The 25,860-nt window shown below is 34.2% G+C and overlaps 2 protein-coding genes and 1 long non-coding RNA gene across 3 annotated transcripts; all 3 read left to right on the forward strand.

Annotated features, from left to right (window-relative positions):
• Positions 1-7,098: 7,098 nt before the first annotated feature.
• LOC142626237 (GDSL esterase/lipase EXL3-like) lies at positions 7,099-9,537 on the forward strand. The gene is made up of 5 exons (XM_075800037.1): positions 7,099-7,448; positions 7,750-7,880; positions 7,970-8,203; positions 8,369-8,624; positions 9,152-9,537. The coding sequence occupies exons 1-5, from the start codon at positions 7,163-7,165 to the stop codon at positions 9,343-9,345; spliced, it is 1,101 nt and encodes a 366-aa protein (XP_075656152.1). The 5' UTR covers positions 7,099-7,162; the 3' UTR covers positions 9,346-9,537.
• A 1,839-nt stretch (positions 9,538-11,376) lies between these two features.
• Positions 11,377-17,154, forward strand: LOC142625511 (GDSL esterase/lipase At3g14820-like). Its single transcript, XM_075799151.1, has 7 exons — positions 11,377-11,389; positions 11,737-11,838; positions 12,884-13,138; positions 13,363-13,493; positions 13,574-13,798; positions 14,633-14,888; positions 16,961-17,154. Exons 1-7 carry the CDS (start codon positions 11,377-11,379, stop codon positions 17,152-17,154), a joined length of 1,176 nt encoding a protein of 391 aa, XP_075655266.1.
• A 2,839-nt stretch (positions 17,155-19,993) lies between these two features.
• LOC142626104 (uncharacterized) lies at positions 19,994-25,259 on the forward strand. The gene is made up of 3 exons (XR_012842454.1): positions 19,994-20,381; positions 23,073-23,169; positions 23,711-25,259. It is a non-coding gene; the product is annotated as an uncharacterized LOC142626104 (long non-coding RNA).
• Positions 25,260-25,860: the final 601 nt, after the last annotated feature.

Consider the following 25,860-nt stretch of genomic DNA (forward strand, 5'->3'; position numbering starts at 1 on the left):
TTTCCTGTAGAAGTAACGAATGCAGTCTTCTCCTGGTCCTCTACGGCCAAAGGTATCTAGTGATAACCCTGGAAAGCGTCAAGAAAACTCATCCGAGGATGTCCAACAATAGCGTCAACCAATTGATCAATCCGAGGCATTGGGAATGAGTCCTTCGGGCAAGCCTTGTTTAAATCTGTGAAGTCCACACAAACTCTCCACTTCCCATTCTTCTTTTTCACCACCACTATATGGGCTAACCATTCAAGATAAAACACTTCTTTGATAGCACCTGTCTTTTTGATTTTAAGCACTTCCTCTTTTACAGCTTCAAAATGTTCCTTGGAGGACCTCCGAGGTGGTTGCCTCCTCGGTACTACAGCTGGATTGATCTTTAAATGATGACATATGAAGCTCGGATCAACCCCAGGGGCTTCATACGCATTCCACGCAAATACATCCATATTTTTCCTTAAAAATAAAATCAGCTCCGCTTTCTCTTCCTGTGGCAATTGAACTCCTACCTGAAAGAACTTCTCAGGGTCATCGTCTATGAGAATTTTCTCCAATTCTTCACATGCCGCTTCATCTATCTTGGCTGCGGCAAAAGACTTTGATTGCTATGCTTCTCCGTCAGCCGAGGCCGAGGACTCTGGCTCAGGTCGACGCAGAATTGCAGCTGTGACACACTGTCGAGCCACAGATTAACTCCTAAGTAACTCCACCACCTGGTCTCCAGAATGAAATTTAACCTTGACATGCAAGGTTGAGGAAACAGCTCCTAACGCATGCAGCCAAGGTCTCGCTACAATAGCCGTATAGGGAGAATAGGCATCGACCACGATGAAATCTACGTCTACCACCTCTGGGCCTGATTGTACAGGCAGTCTAATTTGTCCCTTTGGAACGACAGCTCTTCCTTCGAAGCTTATCAAGGGTGAGTCATATGCCGTAAGATCTTCAACTCTTAATTTCAAGCCTCTAAATAGGTTAGGGTACATGATATCTGCGCCACTGCCTTGATCAACCATTACCCTCTTTACATCATAGTCCCCTATTCTCAGGGTTACCACCAAGGCATCATCATGAGGCTGGATAGTCCCCATCTTGTCCTCTTCAGAGAAACTTAGAACTGGTAGGATGCTCGCCTTAATTCTCTTCGGCTGATCCCGTGACTCTTCGACCAATGTTCGAGCCACAGACATTACCATGAAAAGAGCTGAGCCAGTCCTTCCAGGTGCCGCAAAAATCACATTGATTGTACCTATAGGAGGTCTCGACGAAGGGCCGTCATGGTTTGCCACTCCTGATTGGTTTCCTCGCCCATTAGGCTGGTACAAGAACTGCTTCAGCTTTCCCTCCTTAACCAATTATTCCAAATGATTCCACAAAGTACGACAATCCTCGGTGGTATGACCCCTCTCTTGGTGATAATAGCAATGGAGATTTTGGTTACGTCTCAAAGGGTCCCCCGCCATTTTATTTGGCCATTTGAAGAAAGGCTCATGTCTTATTTTTTCCAACAGCTGCTACACTGGTTCTCTGAAGACGGTGTTAACCACCTGTGGGGGTATGTGACCAGCCTGCCTGGAAAAATCCCTTGCAGGCCTATTATTGTTGTATCTGTCCAACCTGAAATCCCTCCTTTCTTGTGGGATAACATTCGCTTTGCCTTTTCCCTGCTGCTGATCTTCCTCAACGCTTTTGTACTCGTCGATGCGATCCATCAGTCGACGCACGCTTCTGACAGGTTTCTTCGTCAAGGACTTCCTCAAGTCATGCTCCGTCGGTAGGCCGACCTTGAAGGTCCTTATTGCTACATCATCGAAGTCTCCATCAATCTCGTTGAACATTTCTCAATACCTTTTCGAATACGTTCTCAGGGTTTCCCCTTCCCTCATGGCCATGGATAATAAAGAATCCAATGGCCGAGGAACTCTACTGCACGTGATAAAGCGAGAACCAAATGCTCTAGTAAGCTCTTTGAAAGAACTAATGGAGCCTGCCCTCAAGCCATCAAACCATCTCATGGCCACGGGCCCCAAGCTAGAGGGGAAGATCTTGTATATCAAGGTCTCATTCTTGGAATGCACTGCCATTCTTTGGCTGAAATGGCTCACGTGCTCCACAGGATCCGTCCGACCATTGTAAATAGTGAAGGCCGGTTGTATGAAGCGACGAGGTAACCTCCCTTCCTCCAACCTGTGCGTGAAAGGTGACCTGGAGATTTGGTGCAACGCCTTACCCATTGCGTCATTTCCCAAGCCCCTAGAGGAGTAGTCTCTGCCACGCCTCCCATGCAGATTGTCCTCTTCGGAAGAAAAAGATTCACCCGAGGGAGTCCTGGATCTCTACCCATAATTGTCATCCTCGGATCCTTCCGAAGAGGGGTCAGAGACCGAAGGAGTTTGCCTTCGCCTTTCGTGACGCAATTTTCTTTTTAGGCCATCGATCTCCTTCTGCGTGGCCCTGGCATTCCTCTCATAAGGAACTCTGCTTCCTCCTTGTGAATGGCTCGCACTTCTGATGGTGTGCGTAGTATGTACACTACCTTCCCGGTTCTCTTCATGATCAGGATGCAAGGAGTGATCTTCACGCTAGGAGCCTACGGACTCCGCGCTTCGTTGTGGTCCTGATCCTACCATGATGTTCTAAACTTCCTTAAAGACTAAATTCCCACAGACGGCGCCAATTGTAAGGACACAATTCAAATTCCCAATCTACGACTAGAAGGAAATGGGCTTGAAAAGCCTTTTTTACAATAAATTTGTAGAGGATGGGTTTGTAATCTAGATTTCAAGGATGGTTTAGATAACAAGGAAAAGAACGGGCTTTGGGCCCAATGGCACGAAATAAAGAGTTATTTGCAAGAGTAAGACTGAAAGTTCCTCCTCGGACACAATCCGAGGATAGTTTATAATAGTATTTCCTACGGTTGGATACAATTATTGATTATCATATACTATTGGCCCTTTTTCTTACTGAAAAAGCCTCTCTTCTCTTCGTAGGTCTTCCCCTTTATTTATACTTCCTCTTCTTCTCTTCATCATCTTCCACCTCATGGTTGCAATGCTGGTTTAGGATACTTGTCCCATCAATTTTTCCCTAAAGTCCACTGGGGTCAGGGACCAAGTTCCAAACCTCATGCTCAGGTCCCATCTTTCCATCTATGCAGTCAGTATATCAATTACAGAGCTTTTAATGTATGGGCGGTGGTAGCAGCTTTACCTTAGATATTCCACCGCTCTTTCTATTGTCCTCCACGTGTACTGTGTATTTCCGTAGTCATAAGATTCTTTATAACATAGCCCGGGGACACTAAACATCTCTTCCTATGTCCTCGGCTTAACAATCCGAGGACAAATCTACTCCTCGGACGTAATTGGTCATTCGTTTATCATATCTTTACTCGGCATTTCTTTATGAGATACATTCAGATACTCCAAGATCATTTTGATGTCTTCGGATTTGGGTTTCTAGCCCAAAAGACTTCGTTGGGCCATCCTTGGTAAATTACTGGGCCCAATGCCCCTACATTATCTATTTCACTGTAATAAAAGCAATTTTTTTTCTATTTTACTTGGGATGTAACATACCCTTGAATGTACTTATTTGGATCTTTCTGTTGATGAACTTCAAATGGAAATATTTATCAATAAGTGCAACTAAATATACTCTTTTGTTTATTATAAAATGAAAATATTTCACTTTCAGTATCTAACCTCTTAAATAAGAGTAAAACCTAGTTACAGTTATTTAGGTGTTGTATCATCTTAGATCTCCTAGTTAAATTCAACTATATGACATATATTAGCTACTGTGATGCAATGAATGTTATCTTCCTCCAAGGACAATTAAATCTATCTATGTGACTTATTAGATAATGTAATCATATGATTGAATTTAATTAAGAAACCTAATTTATAGCACCTAAAAAACTATACCTAAATTTTGTCTTTGAAGGAAGCTATAGTATCTTGTCCTTGAAAACCATAAAAGTTTTTTTTTTTTTTTTTTAAATCCACTTAAGGCAAACATAAGATTATAACTAGACTTCAATTGGACGACTAAACATGCCCCAGGTAACTATCTGGTATATCTACTGTACGACCATTAACTAAAGTATCTATGGTTAACCAATTGGCTGCTTGGGAAATAGTCGAGACCATACTCAATCGAAAAAGAATGTTATCCAAAAATATTTCTAAGTAATTATATATAGTAATTATGGAGTCTTTAATTGGATTGCATTGCTCATTGGATTAGCTCATACATTCTATCAAATGGATTAACTCATGATACAATCTTTGGGTAAAACCTTAGCGTTAATTTAAAGATGTGAGTGCTTTCCAAGTAATTTTTAATTTTAACCTATCCTTCCTTTTTAACAAGATGCAAAATAAAAAATTATCTTGTAAGATTTATCTAATTATTTTTTATTACATCTTTGTCTTAAAATTAAACCAATGAAATTTTGACATCTATGTAATTTAAATTAACTTTTAAGAACTATTCAAAATAAATTAATAGTAATCACATAGATTTAACCCTAATTTACAAAAATGCATCTTAACCATTAAAACTTGATGTGGCTCGATCTTTTGATCCAGTGGTCCAATTTGATCATTGTAAACTTTAATGTTCATCAAACAGTCAACCACTATAAGTGTGTCTCGTACCTACTCTTGCAGCTAAACTTCTTTCTTATCTTGTGAAAACTGTTAATCTTGTATTCTTGTATTCAAAGGTTGATTTAGGAATTAGGATAATTCTTACCAAAAAATAGAAGTCTAGGGATGTCAATTGAGGTTATCACAATTAAAACGTGAAACCTTCTCAATTAAATTGGTAAGTCCAAATTCAATCCAATCACAAGTCAATAAAGTCATAGATCAACCACAACACAATGAAGTTTCCCTCATCAAAACCTCTTTCTTGTTCCTATATAATTATTTTCTCTATCCTCCTCGTGTTCAACATTTTTCGTAACACTAACTGGCAGCACAACAAGGCTGCCTAAGAATGAAATAGTTCCCGTAGTTATAATCTTTGGAGATTCAATAGTGGATACGGGCAACAACAACTACATTGAAACTGTGGTTAAGTGTGATTTCCCACCATATGAGAGAGATTTCATCAGTGGAAAACCAACTGGAAGGTTTAGTAATGGAAAGGTCCCAGCAAATTTTTTAGGTAGTGTCTAGCATTTACTTTTCGTTTTACTACTGTTTCCCACCATATATACTTTATGGACTTATTGTAGAGTCCTTACAACAAGTGAATTGGAACAGTCCAAGAATCATTGTAATTTATGACCAACATCCAAAATTTACCGTTTAAAAAGAGGGAGGAATAGGGAGAAAGAGAGAGGAAGAAACTTTACTGGCAGTGAGATGGGTTCTCTCTCTCTCTCTCTCTCCAGTAGTTGAAGGGTGTAAAATGAATATAGTGAAAATAAAAATGTAAAATATTTTATATTTCTCAAAAAAAAAATGTAAAATATTTTACGGTCCATTAATCACACCCTATTTTACAGTCAGCTGAAAATTAATTTCAATTTAACCGGTTTTTCTATCCACCCAAATAGCCATAAGGGTGTAAAATATTTTACATAAAGATTTTTCACCAGAAAGAAACGCGCTCCTATTTTTGTTCCACTTAAAATCAGGGTCATCTTTAGGATCCGTTTGGAATCCATTTATTTTGTTGAAACTAAAAGCTTTTTGCTAAAAGTACTGCAGATAAAGGTAAAAGTTAGTTGAAATAGTTCAGTGAGACCTATGAATAATACCAAAAAGTGCAATGAGACCCATAAATAGTAACAAAATAATTTTGTAAAAATAATTTTTACAAACAAACACTTAGCATGCATTTCCGTGTGAATTATTTTTCATTTTGCATTTTTGGCTGCACTATTCATGACCAAGCCAAAAACAAGTATAACCATGCATTTTTGGATCTCACAACACTATTCATAATTTAAAAATTATTTTATTACAGTATTTTTAGCAATAAATTTTTAATTTTTAGTAAAATAAACGGTATCTAAACATGCCGTTAAAGGATTTGAGATTTGAAAGAGAGCTACTTTTTGCATGGTGCCAACTTACGTGACAACGAAAGTACATAAATACTGACCTTTTCCTTTTTTATATTTTTATTGAGATGTGTGGGATACCCATCTATTGTGGGTGGGGTCTGTGGGGTGCCCTTGCCCTTGGGGCATGCTGAATATTGATTCCACATAGTTAATACTGACCTTGCTCTCTGCCTCTGCCTCTGCCACCCTCATTCTTTCTCTAAATTGGTTCTACATTTAAATCTTTTGTTGGTGGCTAATGCTTCCTTCGATCTGATCAGTGATCCATCTCAACTTTATGTTCTCTAGGTATAAACTATAGACTATATGACTTGTCCTCTGCTCTGCACTCTGCGGATCCAGAATCCAAATGGTGCCGTGGTTTACTAGTTTTGTGGATGGAGGCTTATCTTATCTAATAAGACTTGTGGCTGTGGGTGGACTAGAGTCTTAGGACTCTTATGTCTTATCTTAGGCTCTGGCCATGGGCCTTAAAGTTTTGTACTACTTTACACTCAAAAGTTATTTTTTATTTCGGTCATTATAAATATATTATAGATAATGATTATTTTATTTTTTAAATATTGTTTTATTTAAAATTTTATTAGAAAATATGTATTTGAATATGAAAAACTTAAAAAAAGAAGAAGACAAAAACATTAATCAAGTATAAAAAATTATCAATGAATAAATTTGTTATTAGTAATAAACAAAATACAACATAAGATTTAGATGAAAATATCACAAATGAACAATAAATTCACCAAAAAGAGTTAGAAGATAATGAAAATGAGATGTTAGAAGAACTTAAACACAAAAATTTAATTAGTCAATTTGCATCTCAAAATGCGAAAAAAAATAAATTTTAAATAAAATATATTATAATAATAAAAATATTAATTTAATTAACACATCAATATAATATAAAAAAGACTTAATTTTAATTCTCGCCTAAGGCCCAAAAATGTAAATTATGAGTTATGAGTCCAATAAATAGGCTGCACGAGAGATAGTCATATAAATGCAAATTATAAGTTCTACACTGTCAAACAAGATTTAATACGTCTTTTTTCTTTTATCCATAAAACTCTTAACCATAACACAATGAAGTTTCCCTCATCAAAACCTCTTTCTTGTTCCTATATAATTATTTTCTCAATCATCCTCGTGTTCAACATTTTCCATGACAGTACTGGCAGCACTACAAGGCTGCCTAAGAATGAAACAGTTCCTGCAGTTATAATCTTTGGAGATTCAATAGTGGATACGGGCAACAACAACTACATTGAAACTCTGGTTAAGTGTGATTTCCTACCATATGGGAGAGATTTCATTGGTGGAAAACCAACTGGAAGGTTTAGCAATGGAAAGGTCTCAGCAGATTTTTTAGGTAGTGTCGAGCATTTACTTTTCGTTTTACTGCTGTTTCCCACCATATATAATACTTTTTGGACTTATTGTAGTGTCCTCACAGCAAGTGAATTGGAACAATCCAGGAATCATTGTAATTTATGACCAACATCCAAAATTTACAGTTTAAATTAACCTCCCCCCTCCACCCCCACCAAAAAAAAAAAAAAACTTTTTGAGGATCCAATACATGGTACAATTGTAGCATTCACCATTTCACATACAATGATTGAATGTTCTATAATATATTTTACTGAAAATTTCTTGACACAAACTTTCAGCTGAAATATTTGGTGTTAAGAAGATTCTACCGGCTTATCTTGATCCAAATCTTCAGCTTCAAGACCTCCTTACTGGTGTAAGTTTTGCCTCTGGCGGTGCAGGATATGATCCTCTCACTGCTAAAATTGTGGTAACCTTCTCTCTCACTCCACCTTTTTTTTTTAGTCCTATATACTGTAACAATTACTTATTGTGATTTTCTTACTTTTCCATCATCAGTCTGTCTTATCGTTATCGGATCAATTAGACTTGTTCAGAAATTACATAAAGAAGATAAAGGAAGCAGTAGGAGAAAGCAGAACAGCTACTATGCTGTCAAAAAGTATATTCATAGTGTGCACAGGGAGCAATGACATTGCAAATACTTATTTTTCTACACCGTTTAGGAGAGCCCATTATGATATTCCCGGATATACTGATCTAATGGTTAGATCAGCTACAAGTTTCTTGCAGGTATGTTTATAAAAACACAATGCCATTGCAATTTGCAAACATGTACATTAATTTGGTCGTGCCTGGCCGTACTTGGATCTTGGACAAACATGTCCAGTAAATTTAAGTGTGCATTAGCTAACATTGTCAAGCTTTAATTTGTGCCAAAAAAAATATAATGGGCAGGAACTTTATGGACTAGGAGCAAGAAGGATTGGAGCATCAAGCTTACCATCAATAGGGTGCGTGCCATCACAGAGAACAGTGGCTGGAGGCATACTGAGAGGGTGTTCTGGGTCTGCAAACCAAGCAGCAATTCTCTTCAATTCAAAGCTCTCCTCCCAAATGGATTCCATCAATAAAAGACTTCCAGACGCTAGGCTCGTTTATTTAGATATCTATAACCCGTTGCTTGCCATCATCCAAAACCCATCTCAATATGGTAATCACCACCATCATTTTTTAATAGTTTTGATTCACTTGGATATTGGGTATTTTATCCACTGCTTCAGGTATACAATTGTAATACAAAAGGAGTGAGTCTAATTATCTTCCCATTCATGATGAGGAAACTCTCATTAAACACATCTTTTATACATTTCTTTCTTTTATCGTACCACATAATATTATATGCGTGGCTGACCTTAACTAATATGTTGCAAATCTATATAGCTGGAAAAAATATACTTTGCATCGGGTATATGTTTCCCCAATAGCTATGAGAGAGGGGAAACATACACCGGATACAGGTATACCTTCTCTTATAGCCAACCTCAAAACTTTGAAACTAAGGTTTTGTTGCTGTTATTGTATCGTACCACATGATTTTGGTTTCTCAAAAGTTGGTACGTCAAATTGTACTAACATGAATTGATAATTTAGTAGGTGCACTGTAAACTTAATCAAGTGACTGTAGATATAGGGGGGTTATGTAATGATCTTTTTTTAATCCTTTGCTTATGGATTTAGGATTTCAAGAGGCAAACAAAGGATGCTGTGGCACAGGGAAAATAGAGGTCAGCATTTTATGTACCAGTTTTTCACCAGAGACATGTACCAACGCCTCTGAATATGTATTCTGGGACAGTTATCATCCCTCGGAGCTGGCCTCTAAAATCCTTACCACAATAGTCTTGGATGACTATATCTACAAATTCTTCTGAGGGTAATTTGTCAAATCTCTTTCTTGGCCAGCTATTATTGGAAGTGTTTGTGCTATTAATTAGAATTTGAAGTGAGTCCAATCTATGTTATTGCTATGCTTAAATTGGGACTATGTATCAGTATTTCTGCAATGTTCCAGTCTGTTGAAGGATTTTATACATGAGGTTCTCATTTCATGAGGGCAGCGATTTTAACTATCTGTCAGTATTTCTGCAATGTTCCAATTTACTAGATTTTTCTTTATTCATGATCATGAAAATGTTATGTAAACTGAGACTGTGTCAGCAATTCTGCAATGTCGTTCCAGTATGTCGATGGATTAATATATACATGAAGTTCTCTTAGCTTCAGCAGGAAAGTGGTTTTTAAGCATGTGAATAAGTATTGAAATTATCTACTTGATTTTTCTTAATTCATGTTTATTCTATGCCCCGTCATGTGCTTTGTGTGTAGGTGGTAGTAGTAGCATTTCTCACGCTAGTGTTTGAGTGGGTGACGTGATTATGCAAGAAGATTAGTACAATCACATTTAGAGCCAAGAGATTATCTTGCAAAAAGGAATTTACACGAGTTTAAATTTAATAAGTAGCACTTAGAAAAGGTTTTTAAAGTTTTAGATAAGAGGTATAATTAAATCTCCTATTCTACTATACTTTACTAGTTAAGCCAACAGGAAACACCAATAGACCATTAATTTGTCTAATAATATTAAACTAAATCAAATTTATCCAAAAAACTTACTAAATTGAAAGGGCTTTAATTGACTCACTCTTTTTGTGTACTATTTTTAGATATTAAGTAACATAATGTTTTTCTCAAAAAAAAAAAAAAAAAAAAAGCACCATCACATTAACGTACATACCTTTGGACTAAGAGGAGCCATTGCCCCCCTAGCCCCAATAGAGTTTAAATCCCATTAAATTTAAAAATTTTAAGAGTTTGACCTTCAAAAAATAAATTTACACACTAAAAAAAACAGTCTTTTAAGGATTTTTTTTAATTTAAAAAATGTAATGTCTTCTAAAAAAAAGCAAGAGTATAAATAGATTATATGAATTTTATAATGATCATTATGTTTATAAAAATACTACATGACAATTTTTTAGTGGTTTTAATATAATTCTTTTTAAGGCATGTGGCTAAAGAAAATACCAAAATAAATTACATATTTAGCATGAATAATAAAATAATATTTAAGGTTTTTTAGGTTTTGTCAACCCATTTTCAACAATGCACTCTCAAATCATCAGGTGTTTCATATCCTTAGTTGTCATTATTTTATTGAGTACTCAATTATTTTCATATATTTATCTTATTTTTTAATTTTCTAGAATTAGGAAATAATGCAAAGTTACATATGATGAAAATAGAAAAGAGATTCGACTTTTTTTGTAAAATTGTGTATATTGTATGTATGGAAGTGTGAAACAATAATTTCACACTAACCGTGCATATACTAAAATATTAAATGCAAAGCTATAGTCACCATGCATATATGCACTGTTACTATAACACTTTTATATATATGTACAATTTTGCAAGCACTAATGTGGGTGTTTATTTTGGTTAAAATGTGTAAAATTAACCACTTTTTGTATTTTGCACAATTTTATAACCTCTGATGCGATTGCTCTTACGCTTGCTCTAAAAGAGTGGCTAAAAGAAAATAAAAGTCGGCCATATTTGTGAAGATGTGAGTAATCATTAATGTCTTGTGCATGTCTAGTACACTGGATAAGAAAGAAAAGGTCGAAGAATTAAAGGAAGGGTCCTACTAATGAGTGCCCTTAAAGTAATGGTTAACAATCAATTTTAAGAAAGTTTTAACATCACTTTTATGGAGAATGAAAAAAATTGTCAAAACATTAATTGCTTTTTTTTCCCCAAAAAAACTTTCTTTAAGAATCAATTTGATTAGAAAGGTGGAAAAGTGGGAGGATAGAAAATAGTGAGAAGATGGATAAGTGGGAGTATAGAAAATATTTTACTTTCTCTCATTTTTGTTTGGTTGGGAGTGAAAAAATGAAAGGATGGAAAAAGCGAGTTTGCATAAATTTATGCATATACCCTTTGTTAAAAAATAATGCTCAATTAAAACCAAAAAAGGAATAAACAACCAAAAAAAATCAATCACCTAAATTTATTAAAAAATAAAAAAGAACACAAAAGAAGAAGAATATGAGAACTGGATGTGTAGGAAGCCTACCCAGTAAATCAAAAAAAAAAAAAGAGGCAATGTCCAGGAGGAAAGAAAAGAAAAAGAAAAAAAAATGAAAAAGAGCAAAGTAGATAAGCCCATGTGCAACTGCACATTGGTATTTTTGTCCAAAAATTATGTCCAATTTTTCCCTTCAATTTTCTTTTCATTTTGAAGAAAACTTTTTGGTGAGTCCGGAAAGAAAATACTTGGATCCCATCATTTATTTTCCTTCCTCCTCACCCAACCAAACACATTCCAAAAAAAATTTCTTTCCTATTTTCTCTCCAAAGTTTTCCATTCACCCTATTTCACCTTCAAACAAACACACTTTAAATGAATTGTTAACCATTACACTAAGGACATCTATTAGCATTTCTTATAAAAAAAAAATCATTATTGAACATTTATTACACGCTAACCTTGTTTTTAGTGAATTAACTAACATGCCTCTTACCCCCATAGCCTTATAAAATGGGAAGTTATCATTCCATTTAATTCATGAGATGATACTAAAGATAAAGGGTCATGTAAATAGATGTCTTTAGGACAATTATTAATAAACCATAATAGGAAAGTTTTGACACCACTTTTATAATAAATATAAAAAATTCTCTCAATAACATTTATTGTTTTATCATTCTCTTAATAAAATGTTTTTAAAAATAGTTTCTAAACCCATAACCTTAACATTTTCCAAAGATGAATTAATAGGACCTTTATCTAGTGTCTTAAAACAATTGTTAATAAACCATTTTATAAATATTTTAACACCACTTTTATGAAAAATATAAAAAATATTTAAAAAAATTAATAATTTTTTTAAATTCCCATAAAAAAATTATAAAAATATTTTCTAAACTAATATCCTTATAAAACTTATTGACTTACCTTTATATTTTAATCCTTATGACAGTTTAATTACCTGGCTCCTTATAGTAGACGATTCCAATTCTAGTGCACCCTAGTCCACTGGGAGTATGTATATAAATTGCCAAAATGGATTGATCTTTTAATTTTTCTTGTCCACACTCCACACCCCTCCTCGTTCAACTTAGAACGAATTTGACAACTTCTGCTACCTTACCAAAATAACAAGAGCACGTAAACCATGCACTTCACCTTTAAATTTTAACAACTGCAACATATTTGCGTCCAGTAAGATGCTGGCACCAAACTCAAGTCTATGGTGGAAGTTCCTGCATTAACAATTCTATCACTGATTAAAAAAAAAAATCGAATCTCTGATCAGAACTTTCTCTTCTCATTTTTCCCTTGTAAACTTGAAGAAGAAAGTAGATTTTCATATATTAGAATGAAGTTCCACCCTGAAAATTCTGTTTCTTCTACTTTATTCATTATTTTCTCCGTCATTATATTTTTCCTTAATGATGGACGTGCCATGATACTACCTAAAAATGAAACAGGTCAAGTTCCAGCAGTTTTTGTATTTGGAGATTCAATCGTGGATACAGGAAACAACAACCATATCGATACTTTAATAAAGTGCAATTTCCCTCCATATGGGAAAGACTTCAAGGGAGGAAAACCTACTGGAAGGTTTAGCAATGGAAGGGTTCCCTCAGACTTCATAGGTAGTCCCAAAACTGCTCTAGCTATTAGATTCTGCTAAATGGACTAGCCTTGTATTACACATACTATTAATTTATTGTTGCACATAATTAACTAGCTAGTTAAATACAACTATGCACCGTCTGTGAAAACACGATTTCAGTCTATATACGTACACACTGTGTGTGATAATCATTTACTCTTACACACAAAATGTAGATTTAAGAGATTCTGAAACAATCTTCAGCTGAAGAATTAGGTCTCAAGGAGCTCTTGCCAGCTTATTTGGACTCAAACTTGCAACTTCAAGACCTTCTTAGTGGCGTAAGTTTTGCCTCTGGTGGTGCAGGATATGATCCTCTCACATCCATGATGATAGTAATTCCTCTGATCTTCCCTTTGTTTTTCTTCTAATTTTAATTCTAAATTCCATGACTAGCTTATTTCTTCCATATCAGTCTGTCTTATCATTGTCAGATCAATTAGAGATGTTCAAGAATTACATAAAGAAAATAAAGGCAGCAGCGGGTGAAGACAGAATGGCCTCTATACTATCAAAAGGAATATACATGTTGAGCATAGGGACTGATGACATTGCAAATACTTATTTTGTCAGGATGTTTCAGTATGATATCAATTCTTATACGGATCTAATGATCAATTCATCTTTAAGTTTCTTGCAAGTAAGTTTTTGAAAACATAAGGACAATGTAATCTAGATACACCCTCTAAAAAAAATTGGCTACTACTCATGGCCACTATTGAATGTTAGCTTTGACATTTCATGTTGATCATATGCTAAAATAAATGCGGAAATAGAAGTATAAAATAGAGAACTTGAGAATTACGTGGTTCAGACGGCCTTTGTTGATAGAAAAAACTCTTAATTAAGGATTACATTTTTTTATTAAATGAGAGTGTAACACAAATTTTGTGTTACAACAAATCTAACATGAGAATATATGGTAGGTTAAATCCTAAACTAACCATACATTAATTATGATCAATAGACTTTTAGTACAACTAGAAGCTTGGCTTGCATACAAAGTAGGATTGAGCTTGGACTTATGCAATTGGGCTAATATATCTTTAACAACCACCATGTAAGTGCTCCAATTAATGTAAAGAACTAAAGAGCTGGTTTCGGCTTACATACCTCTGATGCTCAAGTACACTGGTCTTTCTAATTCAAAATTGAAACTCATAATTTGTATTCAAAATTGCAACTCTAATTTGTAGCAAAATAGTGTAGACTAGAAGATGCGTACCAAAAAAAAATAAGAACAAAGTAGCCAAATTAATAAGAATTTACAAAAGAACTATCATCTATATATTAACAATTTTATTTTATGTTGATGGTAATTGTAAGTCTATCCATAGAAAACAGACCACTTCTTACCTGAAATTATAAGTAAAAAACTAACTCTAAAAATCTAAGGCGAGGAAAAAAAAAAAAAGAAAAAAAAAAGTTTATGCTATTTCATGATGTTTGACGGGTTATAGTATATAATTGGCAGGAACTCTATGCATTGGGTGTGAGAAGGATTGGAGTGTTAAGTATACCAGCAATAGGGTGTTTGCCGATGCAAAGAACACTGAGAGGAGGCTTACAAAGAAGTTGTTCAGCGTCTTTAAACCAAGCAGCAATTCTCTTCAACTCCAAGCTCTCCTCTCAATTGGTTAATCTCAACAAAAAGCTTCCAGCAGCTAAACTCGTCTACATGGATATGTACTATCCATTACTTCACCTTATTGACCACCCTACAAAACATGGTAATCGCGGTCATCATTATCTTTAATGCTTGCGATTCACTTTAATATGAGTTTAGCATACTTCCACATTTTAAACTGAAATCTAATTTTATTTTAATAAGAAATTGTCATATCACTCACTAACTAAATAAACTATCATATTATTTAATTAAAAAAGTACCAGAAGTAAATCACGCTATTTCAATATTGGGTCACCACTAACTGGCTGTATTGTACCCTAGAACAGAGCCGGCTGAATGCTAGAGCAAAAAATGCGGTCACCTAAGGCCCCAAGCAAAAAAATGCCCTCAAATTTTAATCAATAGGGTTATTTATAATCAATAAATAAAATAATATTTTTTTACCAGATGAAAAACAAATAAAAAAGAGAAAAAAAAATGCAACATCCACAATATTTTTCACAACATTTTTACAACTAATGTTAAGCAGTAGGTTGTTATTGATGGCAAAAAAATAATTATAATAATATTTTCATATAGAAAACAAAAGGCAACTTAAAACCTAGAATTTGTTATAAAAAATATTGTGAATATTGCACTTTTAAAAAAAAGAATAATAATAAGAGTTGAGTTACCAAACTTTTACTAGTTCTCATTTAAGTCTATCACTTACACCGTTTTTTTACTTACCACTATCAATCTGCCACATCAATAAGTATGAAAAATTTTGTCAAACTTTTTCTGTTTATAAAATTTCTAAAAAAAAGAAAAAAAATTCTACATAGTTCATATTAATTAGTAGTAATTTTGCATCTAATACAAGATAATCAATTTTCACCTTAGGCCCCGAAATACATCAAGCCACCCGGCCCTGCCCTAGAATTCCTATAATTCCAAGGTTTTTTATATAATTCTTCAATTGAAACTAGGTTAATTTAGCCCAGATTGTGCCAGATGCATGGGTCAAAAAATGGTCCAATAATGTCAAACTGAATTCGGTATGATCAGTAAGCCATGGCTAACCTAATCGCATCTATATCAGATCTACAAAACTACATCGTTCGCCACGACTGTTTCCAATTATTCTGTAATATTATTTATCACTAAAGTTAAAGTTCACGTTGTTTTGTTACGTGTATGAATTCCCACTTAATAAATGGTCATTTATCAACCGCAAAGCCCCTTGCAAAAAAAAAAAATTTTTCTTTTTCTACATCTTCAAGTTACTTCTTCTACCTTTGTCCAAAACGATCTGCTCTTTCATTGGCCATATATTTCTCCATGCACCATCTATTCACAGCATTACTGCTTAGGTTGTTCATGTGTTTTGCCAGAGATGGTAGTCATGGTCGCTGGATAAGCTTCTAGCAGCATGGTCTATGTCTGCGAACCATTTGTCTTTTGCTTTGGCTTCATCAATTTTTCATTCCTTTTTTCATTTGTTTATTGTTTTCTATTTCCTTATAACGGTAATAAATAAAAGTGAGAGTTTTGAAAAGTTATATAAATAATAAGAAATGAATGAAGAAATTATATATAAATGAAATATGATTTAAAATAGAGAATCTGATTTAGTAAAATTGAAAATGCGGTTTGCTAAAATAGAAAAAATAGGTTTGCATCCTAAATTAGAAAGAATTTTTAAGGTAAACTAATGTCAATGCTATTATGTTGTTGCCTCCAATCACTACAACCAATTAAGGTGGTCAACACACCCACATGATCATGGACGCTCACATCAACTGGCTGAAGCCATGGTCCACAGCATCTGTGGAAAACATTGTGGGAAACCTTACTTTGATACCAATTTGGTCCCAAAGAAATACATGTCTCATGAGGTCGGAAATCATATGCAAAGAGTTTGTTTAGAAATGAAAGGAGCTAGACATCCTCTATTTATAAACATTCAAGCACCCTTTCATCAAGAGTTGTAACCCATTTGGAAGATTTCAAATCTAGAAACAAACACAACCCTCTATAAAGTTATACTCATACATATATAACTAGGAGACGAACTAAAAAAACTAGTGTGATGATTCCTTACAATATTAACAAAAACATATGCCAATGTAGACATCATATGCGAAGAACAATTTGCATTTTCTTTCTGTTGATCATTACTTATGAATTCAGGATTTGAAGTAGTGGATGATGGATGTTGCGGCACAGGAGATTTTGAGGTTGGGATCTTATTTTGTGCTTATAATCCAAATACATGCAAGGATGACACTAAATACATCTTCTGGGACAGTTATCACCCCACTGAACGAGCTTATGCCTTGCTAACCTCTCAGATGATTAAGAACACCATTCATAAATTTTTCTAAGAGACATTCTCTTTACTTTATCCTATTCTAATTAAACTATTTATAATACAAGTTTTATTTATTTATTTATTATTACCTATATCACTGTAATAAAAGAGCGATTTTTTTTTCTATTATACTTGTGATGTAACATGCCCTTGAAAGTACTCATTTGGATCTTTTTGTTGATGAACTTCAAATGGAAATATTTATCAATAAGTGCAACTAAATATACTCTTTTGTTTATTATAAAATGAAAATATAAATGTTAATATACCAATTCCTATTCGAATTAAACTGCTTATAATACAATTTTTTTTATTACTTATATCACTGTAATAAAAGCGATTTTTTTTTCTATTTTGCTTGTGATGTAACATGCCCTTGAATGTACTCATTTGGATCTTTCTGTTGATGAACTTCAAACGGAAATATTTATCAATAAGTGCAACTAAATATACTCTTTTGTTTATTATAAAAAGAAATATAGAAGTTAATAACTTAAGCAGCATTTGGATACTGCGTTTCAGCATCCAGCGTCTGCGTTTTTTTTTTTCTTGGACAACGCCTCTTGCACTGTTCATTGTCCATGAACAGTGCATTTAGGCTTATGAACAGTGCCAAGCACGTGAACAGTAACTTTTTTATTATTTTTTTACTATTTTCAGTTTTCAGCGAAATAAACGGTATTCAAACAAACCCTTAATATACCAATGCTTAAAGATAATATTTCACTTTTTATGTAACCTTTTAAACAGGAGTAAAACCTAGTTACAATTATTTAGGTGTTGTATTATCTTAGATCTCTTAGTTAAATTCAACTATATGACAATATTGGCCAATGTGGTGCAAGCAATGTTATCTTCCTCCAAAGACAATTAAATCTATCAATGTGATTTATTGAATAATTTGATTAAATGATTGATATTAATTGAGAAACCTAATTTATAGCACCTACAAATTAAACTATACTTAAGTTTTGTCCATGAAGGAAGCTATAGTATCTTTTCCTTGAAAACCATAAAAGTTACAAAAACCACCTCAAAGCAAACATAAGATTATAACTAAGCTTCAATTGGACAACTGAACATGCCCCAGGAAACTATTTGGTATATCTACTATACAACTATTAACTAAAATATCTATAGTTAACTAATAGACTGCTGGGGAATAGTCGATACCATACTCAATCGAAAAAGAATGTTATCTGAAAAATATTTCAAGTAATGATAGTAATTATGGAGTATTCTGATTGGATTGCATTGAGCATTGGACTAACTCATACATTCTATCAAATGGATTAACTCAAGATACAATCTTTGGGTATAACCTTAGTGTTAATTTAAAGATGTGAGTGCTTTCCAAGTAATTTTTAATTTTAAAATATCCTTCCTTTTTAACAAGAGGCAAAATAAAGAATAAAAATTTATCTTGTAGGATTTATCTAATATTGTTTATTACATCCTTGTATTAAAATTAAGCCCATGAGATTTTGACATCTACGTAATTTAAATTAATTTTTAAGAACCATTCAAAATAAATTAACCGTAATCACATAGATTTAACCCTGATTTACAAAAATGCATCTTAGCCATTAAAATTTGATGTGGCTTGATATCTTTTGATTCAGTGATCCAATCTTATCATTGTAAACTTTGATGTTAATGGAATGGTCATATTGATGATCTTACTCCTAAAGTATTAACGGTTATCATTTCTGATTAGGGTATGTAACAGATTAAGGGGGACCTTTTCGATAATTCTTGTTGTCAATAACGACCAATCAACAAGTAATTACTCAACATTCCAAAGATGCACTAACTTAGGATAAATGCTCTGCTTCGACCAATTAGATAATGAGTACATGCATGCTAAAAACATAACTTTTTTTTTTTTTTTTTTTTTGGCAAGCCTAGCAACATAATGCACAAACTTGAGTTTTGATACAATATCATACAACCAACTTAGTGATAAGATTTGTTCAAAATGTTACCTAGTTGACCATAAGAAAGAATGGATCGTTGTTATGAGGTACTTTGAAAAAAGATGGTGACAAATAAAATAACAATTGATCTCAATGTATTTGGATGAAAGATTTCATTGTGTGCAACTATATTGTACTCTGATTATTGTAGCAGATAGGGGTGATAGATGACTAATTTGAAGAAGCCAATGTAGCTATAAAAGCTTAGAGGTAGAATCAACAGGGTTGTTATTGTATACTCCGAGAGTATGCTCCCTTCCTCTCATAGAAGGGCGGACTCCATGGTGGGTGAGGCTCACCCTTCTGTGTGTGTGTGTGTGTGTGTATATATATATATATATTCCTCAATACTTGACAACTAATTGCCCTGAATTTTTGACCTAGGGCTATTTAATTGACCCGGATTCATTTTGAGTTATAAGGAGAGGAAAAGCATTGCCTCTTGAAATGTTCATGCTAGCCACATTATTTATTGTAGTAGATACTAGATAGGGGTGATAGATGACTAATTTGAAGAAGTCAACGTAGCTATAAAAGTTTAGAGGTAGAATCGACAAAGTTGTTATTGCATACTCCGAAAGTATGCTCCCTCCCTCTCATAAAAGGGTAGGCCCCTCCCTCTCCATAGTAAAGTTGAAAATATCTAAACATATCAAACTACATATATGTAATATGTTTTAGGACCGTGTCTATTGCATAATCATAATGCGAGAAATTTTAATTTAAAAAATAGATTGTGTATGCTGTGGCTTGTGTGCAACCAGATATGTAATTATGTACTAACAATTAATTATACTTTGGCTAGGTGCTTACAAACTTTGTACGCCACAACTACACACCCCACTAAAGCATGAAACAACGCCGTATGGAGATGTAAAACTGAGTCATTTTTGGCTAAAAGCGCTATTGTTTCTTTTCCTTTACTAGTGTAGATTGAGCATGTTTCATCTGACATAAAACAGCTTGTTGTTTTAGATTCTGCAACTTCTTAATAAAAGTGATTGGTGTTGATTCTCACCCAAAAAAAAATGACACGTCCCCACGCAAATATAACAACCTTCTCTGACGACTCATCCTTTCTCGTTTCTCAAACACACGCACCTCTCTCTCTCTCTCTCTCTGCGTTTCCGATTCCATTTGTTGAATCGGTGCGTGATTTGTGTTTGGAACCTAATCTGCTGCTGCAACAATGTCATTCTTGGATTCCGAATTGTCCTCTCTCATGGCGGCGACACACAAAGCCTTGTTCAAAATAGCCGTGATCGTAAGCTCTCTCTCTGTGTTTAGAATTTTGTTTCTGGATTCTGGTTTTTTTTCCGTTTGTTTCCCGAGAAAATGCATGCAGCGAAACGTAATCAAGGTTTTAAACCTCAAATTTATGAAAAGTAAACAAATCAATAGTTAAACGTAGAATCGAAGCTTAATTTTCCTCTTTTTTCTTACAATCGAACGGAGGTTTAGGATATATGAAATAAAAAATTTTCCAAAATTTTAAGATTCAACTTCGTTTGGTTGCTGAGAAAATTTTGAAAGAAATTAAAGAAATCAAAAGAGCTGAATGAAACGAAACGACGAAAATGTTTCTGTCATTTGTGCAACTAAGATAAACGGCAGTCGTTTATTGTAAATCATACCTAAAGCTAAAGGCAGTCAGGACTCAGTGGTTTAAGAGAAACTATAAACGGCAAACGCTTATTGTAAAAGCTTCTCTGTGTTACTGATTGTGAATATTGTTTTTTTGTAGAGGAAGCTTGCTTTTGGTTGTTTACTAATTAGGCTTATGCTAGAGAGATAAGTCCTTAGTTTTATTAATTTTCTTGTATAATTACCCTATAGCAAAACTTGATTGATCCTCTATGGGTGTTGTCTCTTTGAATGAATCTAGGATTATCCGTGTTATCCAATTAGATAAATTACCGATCATTTCAAAAGCTTAAGTTGTTAGGAAATTGTAGATTTAATTATTTAACTCTAATTCTAACAAATCCCTAACCGTATTCGAACATGCTCTAATTTATAAAGGAAAGTGTTTTCCTTATTTTTTGTTCTGAATACATGGATAGCAGTAGCACTTTGTGGGGTTTCTATGATTGTGGAGTTAACCATGATAGGTTGTTTTATTCAAACAAGTGATTTTTCTGCAGGTAATGGTAGACATCACTAACCAAGGAGTTTCACGTAAGCATCAAAATAGATTTTTCTTTTGCATTTTTGGATTAAGTTTTCTTTTTTTTATAAAATGTTTTCGACTTTGGCTGAATGCAAACTCTGATATTCCATGTTTCACACTAATAGAGTTCCGTCATAATGCTTAAACTGTATTTTTAGCCATAAGCATTTAATTTTTGGTCCTTTTCATTTTAAATTGAAGCGAGTCATCACCAATGAGCTTTATCTCAACTCACACTTCATCTTCTCATAATAATGGGATGGAGTGTGAACCCATCCACTAGATACATGTGTAACTTACCAATAATGCACATCATAAGTTTTCTAATGGGCTTTGCTTAAATGGAACTTTCTTTATCAATAAAAATGGGGTGGAAATTGAGGTCATGGAACAAGTCTCACTTAGTGCATTTGTAATGTGCTCCCTGTCATCCAGAATACATTCATCATTATTCATGGCATGATTTTGAAATCCACTTCAACAACTGTCCCAAACAACTTCATAGTGCGTCCTTCAACTCTGGTTATTGATATTCTAAACTTACTGGGTAGAGAGTGAGGTCATGGGATTAAGTCTTATTAGGAGCATGTATAACTTTCCAATAAAAAAATTTATGCAAACCCACTTTGACAATTGTACCAAACAAGTCCATAATGTGGTTCTTCAATGCTGGTTATTGGTATTAACTTCTAGAGATCTTTCATTGTAGTCGTCAAAAACCTTCTCCAGAGAATGCAATCATTGCCATCCATGGATGATATTTATTTCATCCAGCTTAAAAGAACAAGAAATTCTTCTTCTTCCTTTTCTGTTGGTCTGTTGTGAGACATATTTGTTTCCTTAGTTGCCTTCAAGAGAAATTGTTTATGTACATTCTTTAACATACACAATCATTAATGTTGCCCTCATGTTTGTTTGTAATTCTACGTAGTGTCCTTGTTTGTAACAGTAACCTCAAATATAGATATGGAGATACATGTTGCTGCCGCTATAATTGCACTATCATATTACCAAAATTAGCTATCAGATAGCTCAAAGATTAAAGTCAATTAATTCACATGCTTGATCTATATTGTTAAGTGAAGTCAAGAAGGGGCTCTATGATATATATGCAGGGATCCAGTCTCTTAGATCAAGATAGAGAAAGATCACTTAATGTTTGGAACTTTTGAGTTACCAATCCAGTGTTCATCAAATATTTTTTGTTGAAAACTATCTAACATTTTGCTGAAGTTATGTGCATTCGCTGAAATGATATTTCTGGCTTGGTAAATTTTCAACTAATTTACTAATATGTAGTATGCCTACTTGTCAGTTCTATATTTCTACTAACCATAACATAGCTCTGTTAATATGCAAATCAGAAATGGCCTGGCTGGATAGCTGGCTCCTATTTAATAATGATTGTTTAGTTGGAGATGCAACTCCTAGCTCTTGTTGATTTGGTTTCTACATTATCTTTTTTGCCCTGCTTTCTTCTTCCCTTTTAGTTTTATTTATGTAAACATATCCACAGTTTATGCTTATCTTACATTTACTTCTGAGTTTTCCCATTTAATGCAAAACATTGATAAAATGGATCCATTTTAACCCTGTATTTTTGCTAGTGTGTAGTGTTGTAATGCTTTTGTCTGACATGTCTGGAAGGGAGCCTTTATATAAGAAGTATTCAAAGGATTCTGCTTTCTGAAAATTCTAGTTTATATTTCTTTTTTAGAATTTCAGTTGGCGTTGTTCTGATCATTGTTTTGTTTTTCCTTTCCTTTCCTGCCTTTTGGGTTCCAGGGAATTTGTATTTTTCAGTTCAATAGTCCTGAAGGAATTTGAAAACTACATCAAGAGTGATACAAGTGTCTTACCCTGCATTGGTGCACTGAGAGAGGTCTAGATCTTCATTTTGTTATTTTTTTATTCTTATTAAATGTAATTTCTGTAATTTCTTATCATATAAAATTCATTCTTATTATAATATAATTACACTTGTAGTTAAGTAATGACTTTTTAGAATAAAAAAACTAAATAAGCAAATCAATCAAAAGTATAAACAATAAAACAAACAACATAAACCAAATACCTAGACTTTGTGACAAACTCACAGCCCACTACTTCAATTTCCTTCCATAGATAATTTTTTTTTTTTTTTTTTTTGTAATTTACTTACACAATGCAAGCCGGCAAGCCCCACCCGGTCCCCACTCAAGGGACAAGACAAACAACACAAAAGCCAAAAGGAAAAAGGCTGGTCTGAGTCTCAAAGTCAACGGATTAAATAATAAAGAATACAATGACAACAAACACAAAAAGACAAAAGACAAAGTAATAAGTATAAATTGCTTTGCTAGCAAAGGGAAATCACAAACACATATTTCATATTTGATATTTCTATTCAAGTATCAGTATTTAGTTCAGTACTTTTGTTGTAGAGAAAAAGAGAGAGATCAGAGAAGTCAAGTAAAGAATGAATGAGATACCTTGAGGAATTGAGGTAGCAAGGTAGGTGGAGGCAGCGGTGTCACGGTGAGCTGGTGGAGGTAGCAGCGTCACGGTGAGCCGATGAGTGTGACACTATTAGAGTTGGAGGCGTGAACTAAGAAGGTAAAAAACTAAGGGTAAGGCAGAGGCGTGAGGTGAGGCGTGAAGATTGTTCATTTGTTCTCTCTTTTAGATTGTTTAGACGGTGAGAATTTCTTTTTTTTTTTAGACGGTGGGGATTGAATGCCTTTTGTTTGTGTTTGATTAGGTATTTTAGATTTTGGATTCGGGCTGGGCTGGAAGTGTTATGGTTTAGAATAGAATAATTTCGTTTGCTTAGGGAATTGGGGCTGGCTCTAGCTGGTGGGGTTGGATGTAGGCCAAGATTTGTGGGATTTAATTGAAGAAGGCCACAGCCAGATTTGTGGGCCAATTTTTTGTTTAGTTTGAAGTTGTATTGGACTAAAAGTCTAGAACTCTAGAAAAATGGTTGAGAATAATATGGGGGCCGTATCTTAACTTTTGGGGGGCCCATGTAATTTTTTTGACATACTTTAAAGGAAATTTGAAAAAATTTGGGGGGTCAAGTAGCCAAGTGGCTCCACCCTGGCCACGTACAATGCATGTTAAATTGATCAATTAATAAATTTGGCTAATTAATCTATTAATTTATCACAAAATTCAAAACATTCTTGCCTATCAAATTTCCTAAACTAAGCGGCCAGCAGACGTCATTCCAGTAGCAGAATTCGGCAAGAAAGCTAAAAGCCAGAAGAACAGTTGTAGTATCAGCACTACCTAAGGAGCCAGTGACTATCTACAAAAATCTTCAAGCAAAAGAAATCATCCTTTGACCGCAAGTTCAGCAGCCGAAAGACAAAGGAAAGAAGAAGCAGCAGTACCGCTATGGAAAGGAATCATCAGATTCGAAGACAGAAGTAAAAGAGACCCTTCTACCAGTTGAACAAGTTCAACCAGAAGATTTCTTCAAATGGAGCAATATGGCAAGAAGTCACAAAGCCACTCTCGAGACAATCGAAAGCGAACACTATTGGACTATCGACAGAAGGGGAAAGACAGGATCAAAGTTCTGTTTAAATCCAGAAGCAGACCTTAATATGGCGATTCAGCTATACCATTGTGGATTACTTGATACTGTTTATATCGAACCAGATTATTCAGTTATTAAGTATTTTCCAGGACAAGGATTGGAGCTCAAAAGAAGGAGATATTTCTTAAGTTAGGTGTTGCAGGAAATGTCAACAAGCTTGGACAACCGCTAAAGATCCTTCCAGAAAGAGAAGCTAGTATTCGTGTCCTCCATGATGAACGAGCACTGATGCTTATGCAGCAATATTTGGAGATGGTTAAGATTAACCCCGAGAGCCAAGTTAAAGTCTACTTCTTTTCAGACAAAGTTCTACTATGGAGCATGTTCAACGAGAAGATTTCCAACAAGGATGCAATGTCTTGGATAGGGGTGTGCAACCAACCTCCCAAACCAGCCCAATCTAACCCAACTAGTTGGGTTAGGTCGGTTTTTAGGCCTTGGTGGGCTGGGTTGGATAACAAAAAAAATTTTGATAGTGGGTCGGGTTGGGTTTAGATCATAAAATTTCAAACCCGTCAAACCCAACCCGACCTACCCATATATTTAATATATATATATATATATATATATATATATATATATATATATATATATTTAAAATATATTATATAATTAATAAATTTTTTAAAATAACCAATTTTTCCTATCCTATATAAAAGTCAATTATTTCACACAAACCCTAGTAAATTACTATTGTTGTTTAGTTATTAGTATTGTTTACTCATTAGTGTTGTTTGCCTTTAAAGAATTACATTAATACTAATCTTTGGGTTTTTTTAATATATTTATATTTATATTTATATTTATAGTTTTTTATACTCAATTTAATAATAATAATAATAATAATTTGTCCAACCCATGGGTTCAACCCGACCCAACCCGACCCATGTGAGTTGAGTTGGGTTGGGTTGGGTTAGACTTATGTAATGGGTTAGATTGAATTTTTTTTGACCCACTATGGCGGATTGAGTTAAAAAATCCTCTCAACCC

This window comes from Castanea sativa, chromosome 2 (assembly GCF_040712315.1).
Source record: "Castanea sativa cultivar Marrone di Chiusa Pesio chromosome 2, ASM4071231v1".
NCBI lineage: Eukaryota > Viridiplantae > Streptophyta > Magnoliopsida > Fagales > Fagaceae > Castanea > Castanea sativa.

What these genes read in the sequence shown, in the direction of transcription:
- LOC142626237 (XM_075800037.1), top strand. Translation starts at nt 7,163, where the DNA reads ATGAAGTTTCCCTCATCAAAACCTCTTTCTTGTTCCTATATAATTATT. An exon ending in CTCTCACTGCTAAAATTGTG is followed by an intron (nt 7,881 to 7,969) that starts GTAACCTTCTCT and finishes TTCCATCATCAG; the next exon opens with TCTGTCTTATCGTTATCGGA. An exon ending in CAGCTACAAGTTTCTTGCAG is followed by an intron (nt 8,204 to 8,368) that starts GTATGTTTATAA and finishes TATAATGGGCAG; the next exon opens with GAACTTTATGGACTAGGAGC.
- LOC142625511 (XM_075799151.1), top strand. An exon ending in CCTATTTTCTCTCCAAAGTT is followed by an intron (nt 11,839 to 12,883) that starts TTCCATTCACCC and finishes CTGAAAATTCTG; the next exon opens with TTTCTTCTACTTTATTCATT. An exon ending in TGACCACCCTACAAAACATG is followed by an intron (nt 14,889 to 16,960) that starts GTAATCGCGGTC and finishes TTATGAATTCAG; the next exon opens with GATTTGAAGTAGTGGATGAT.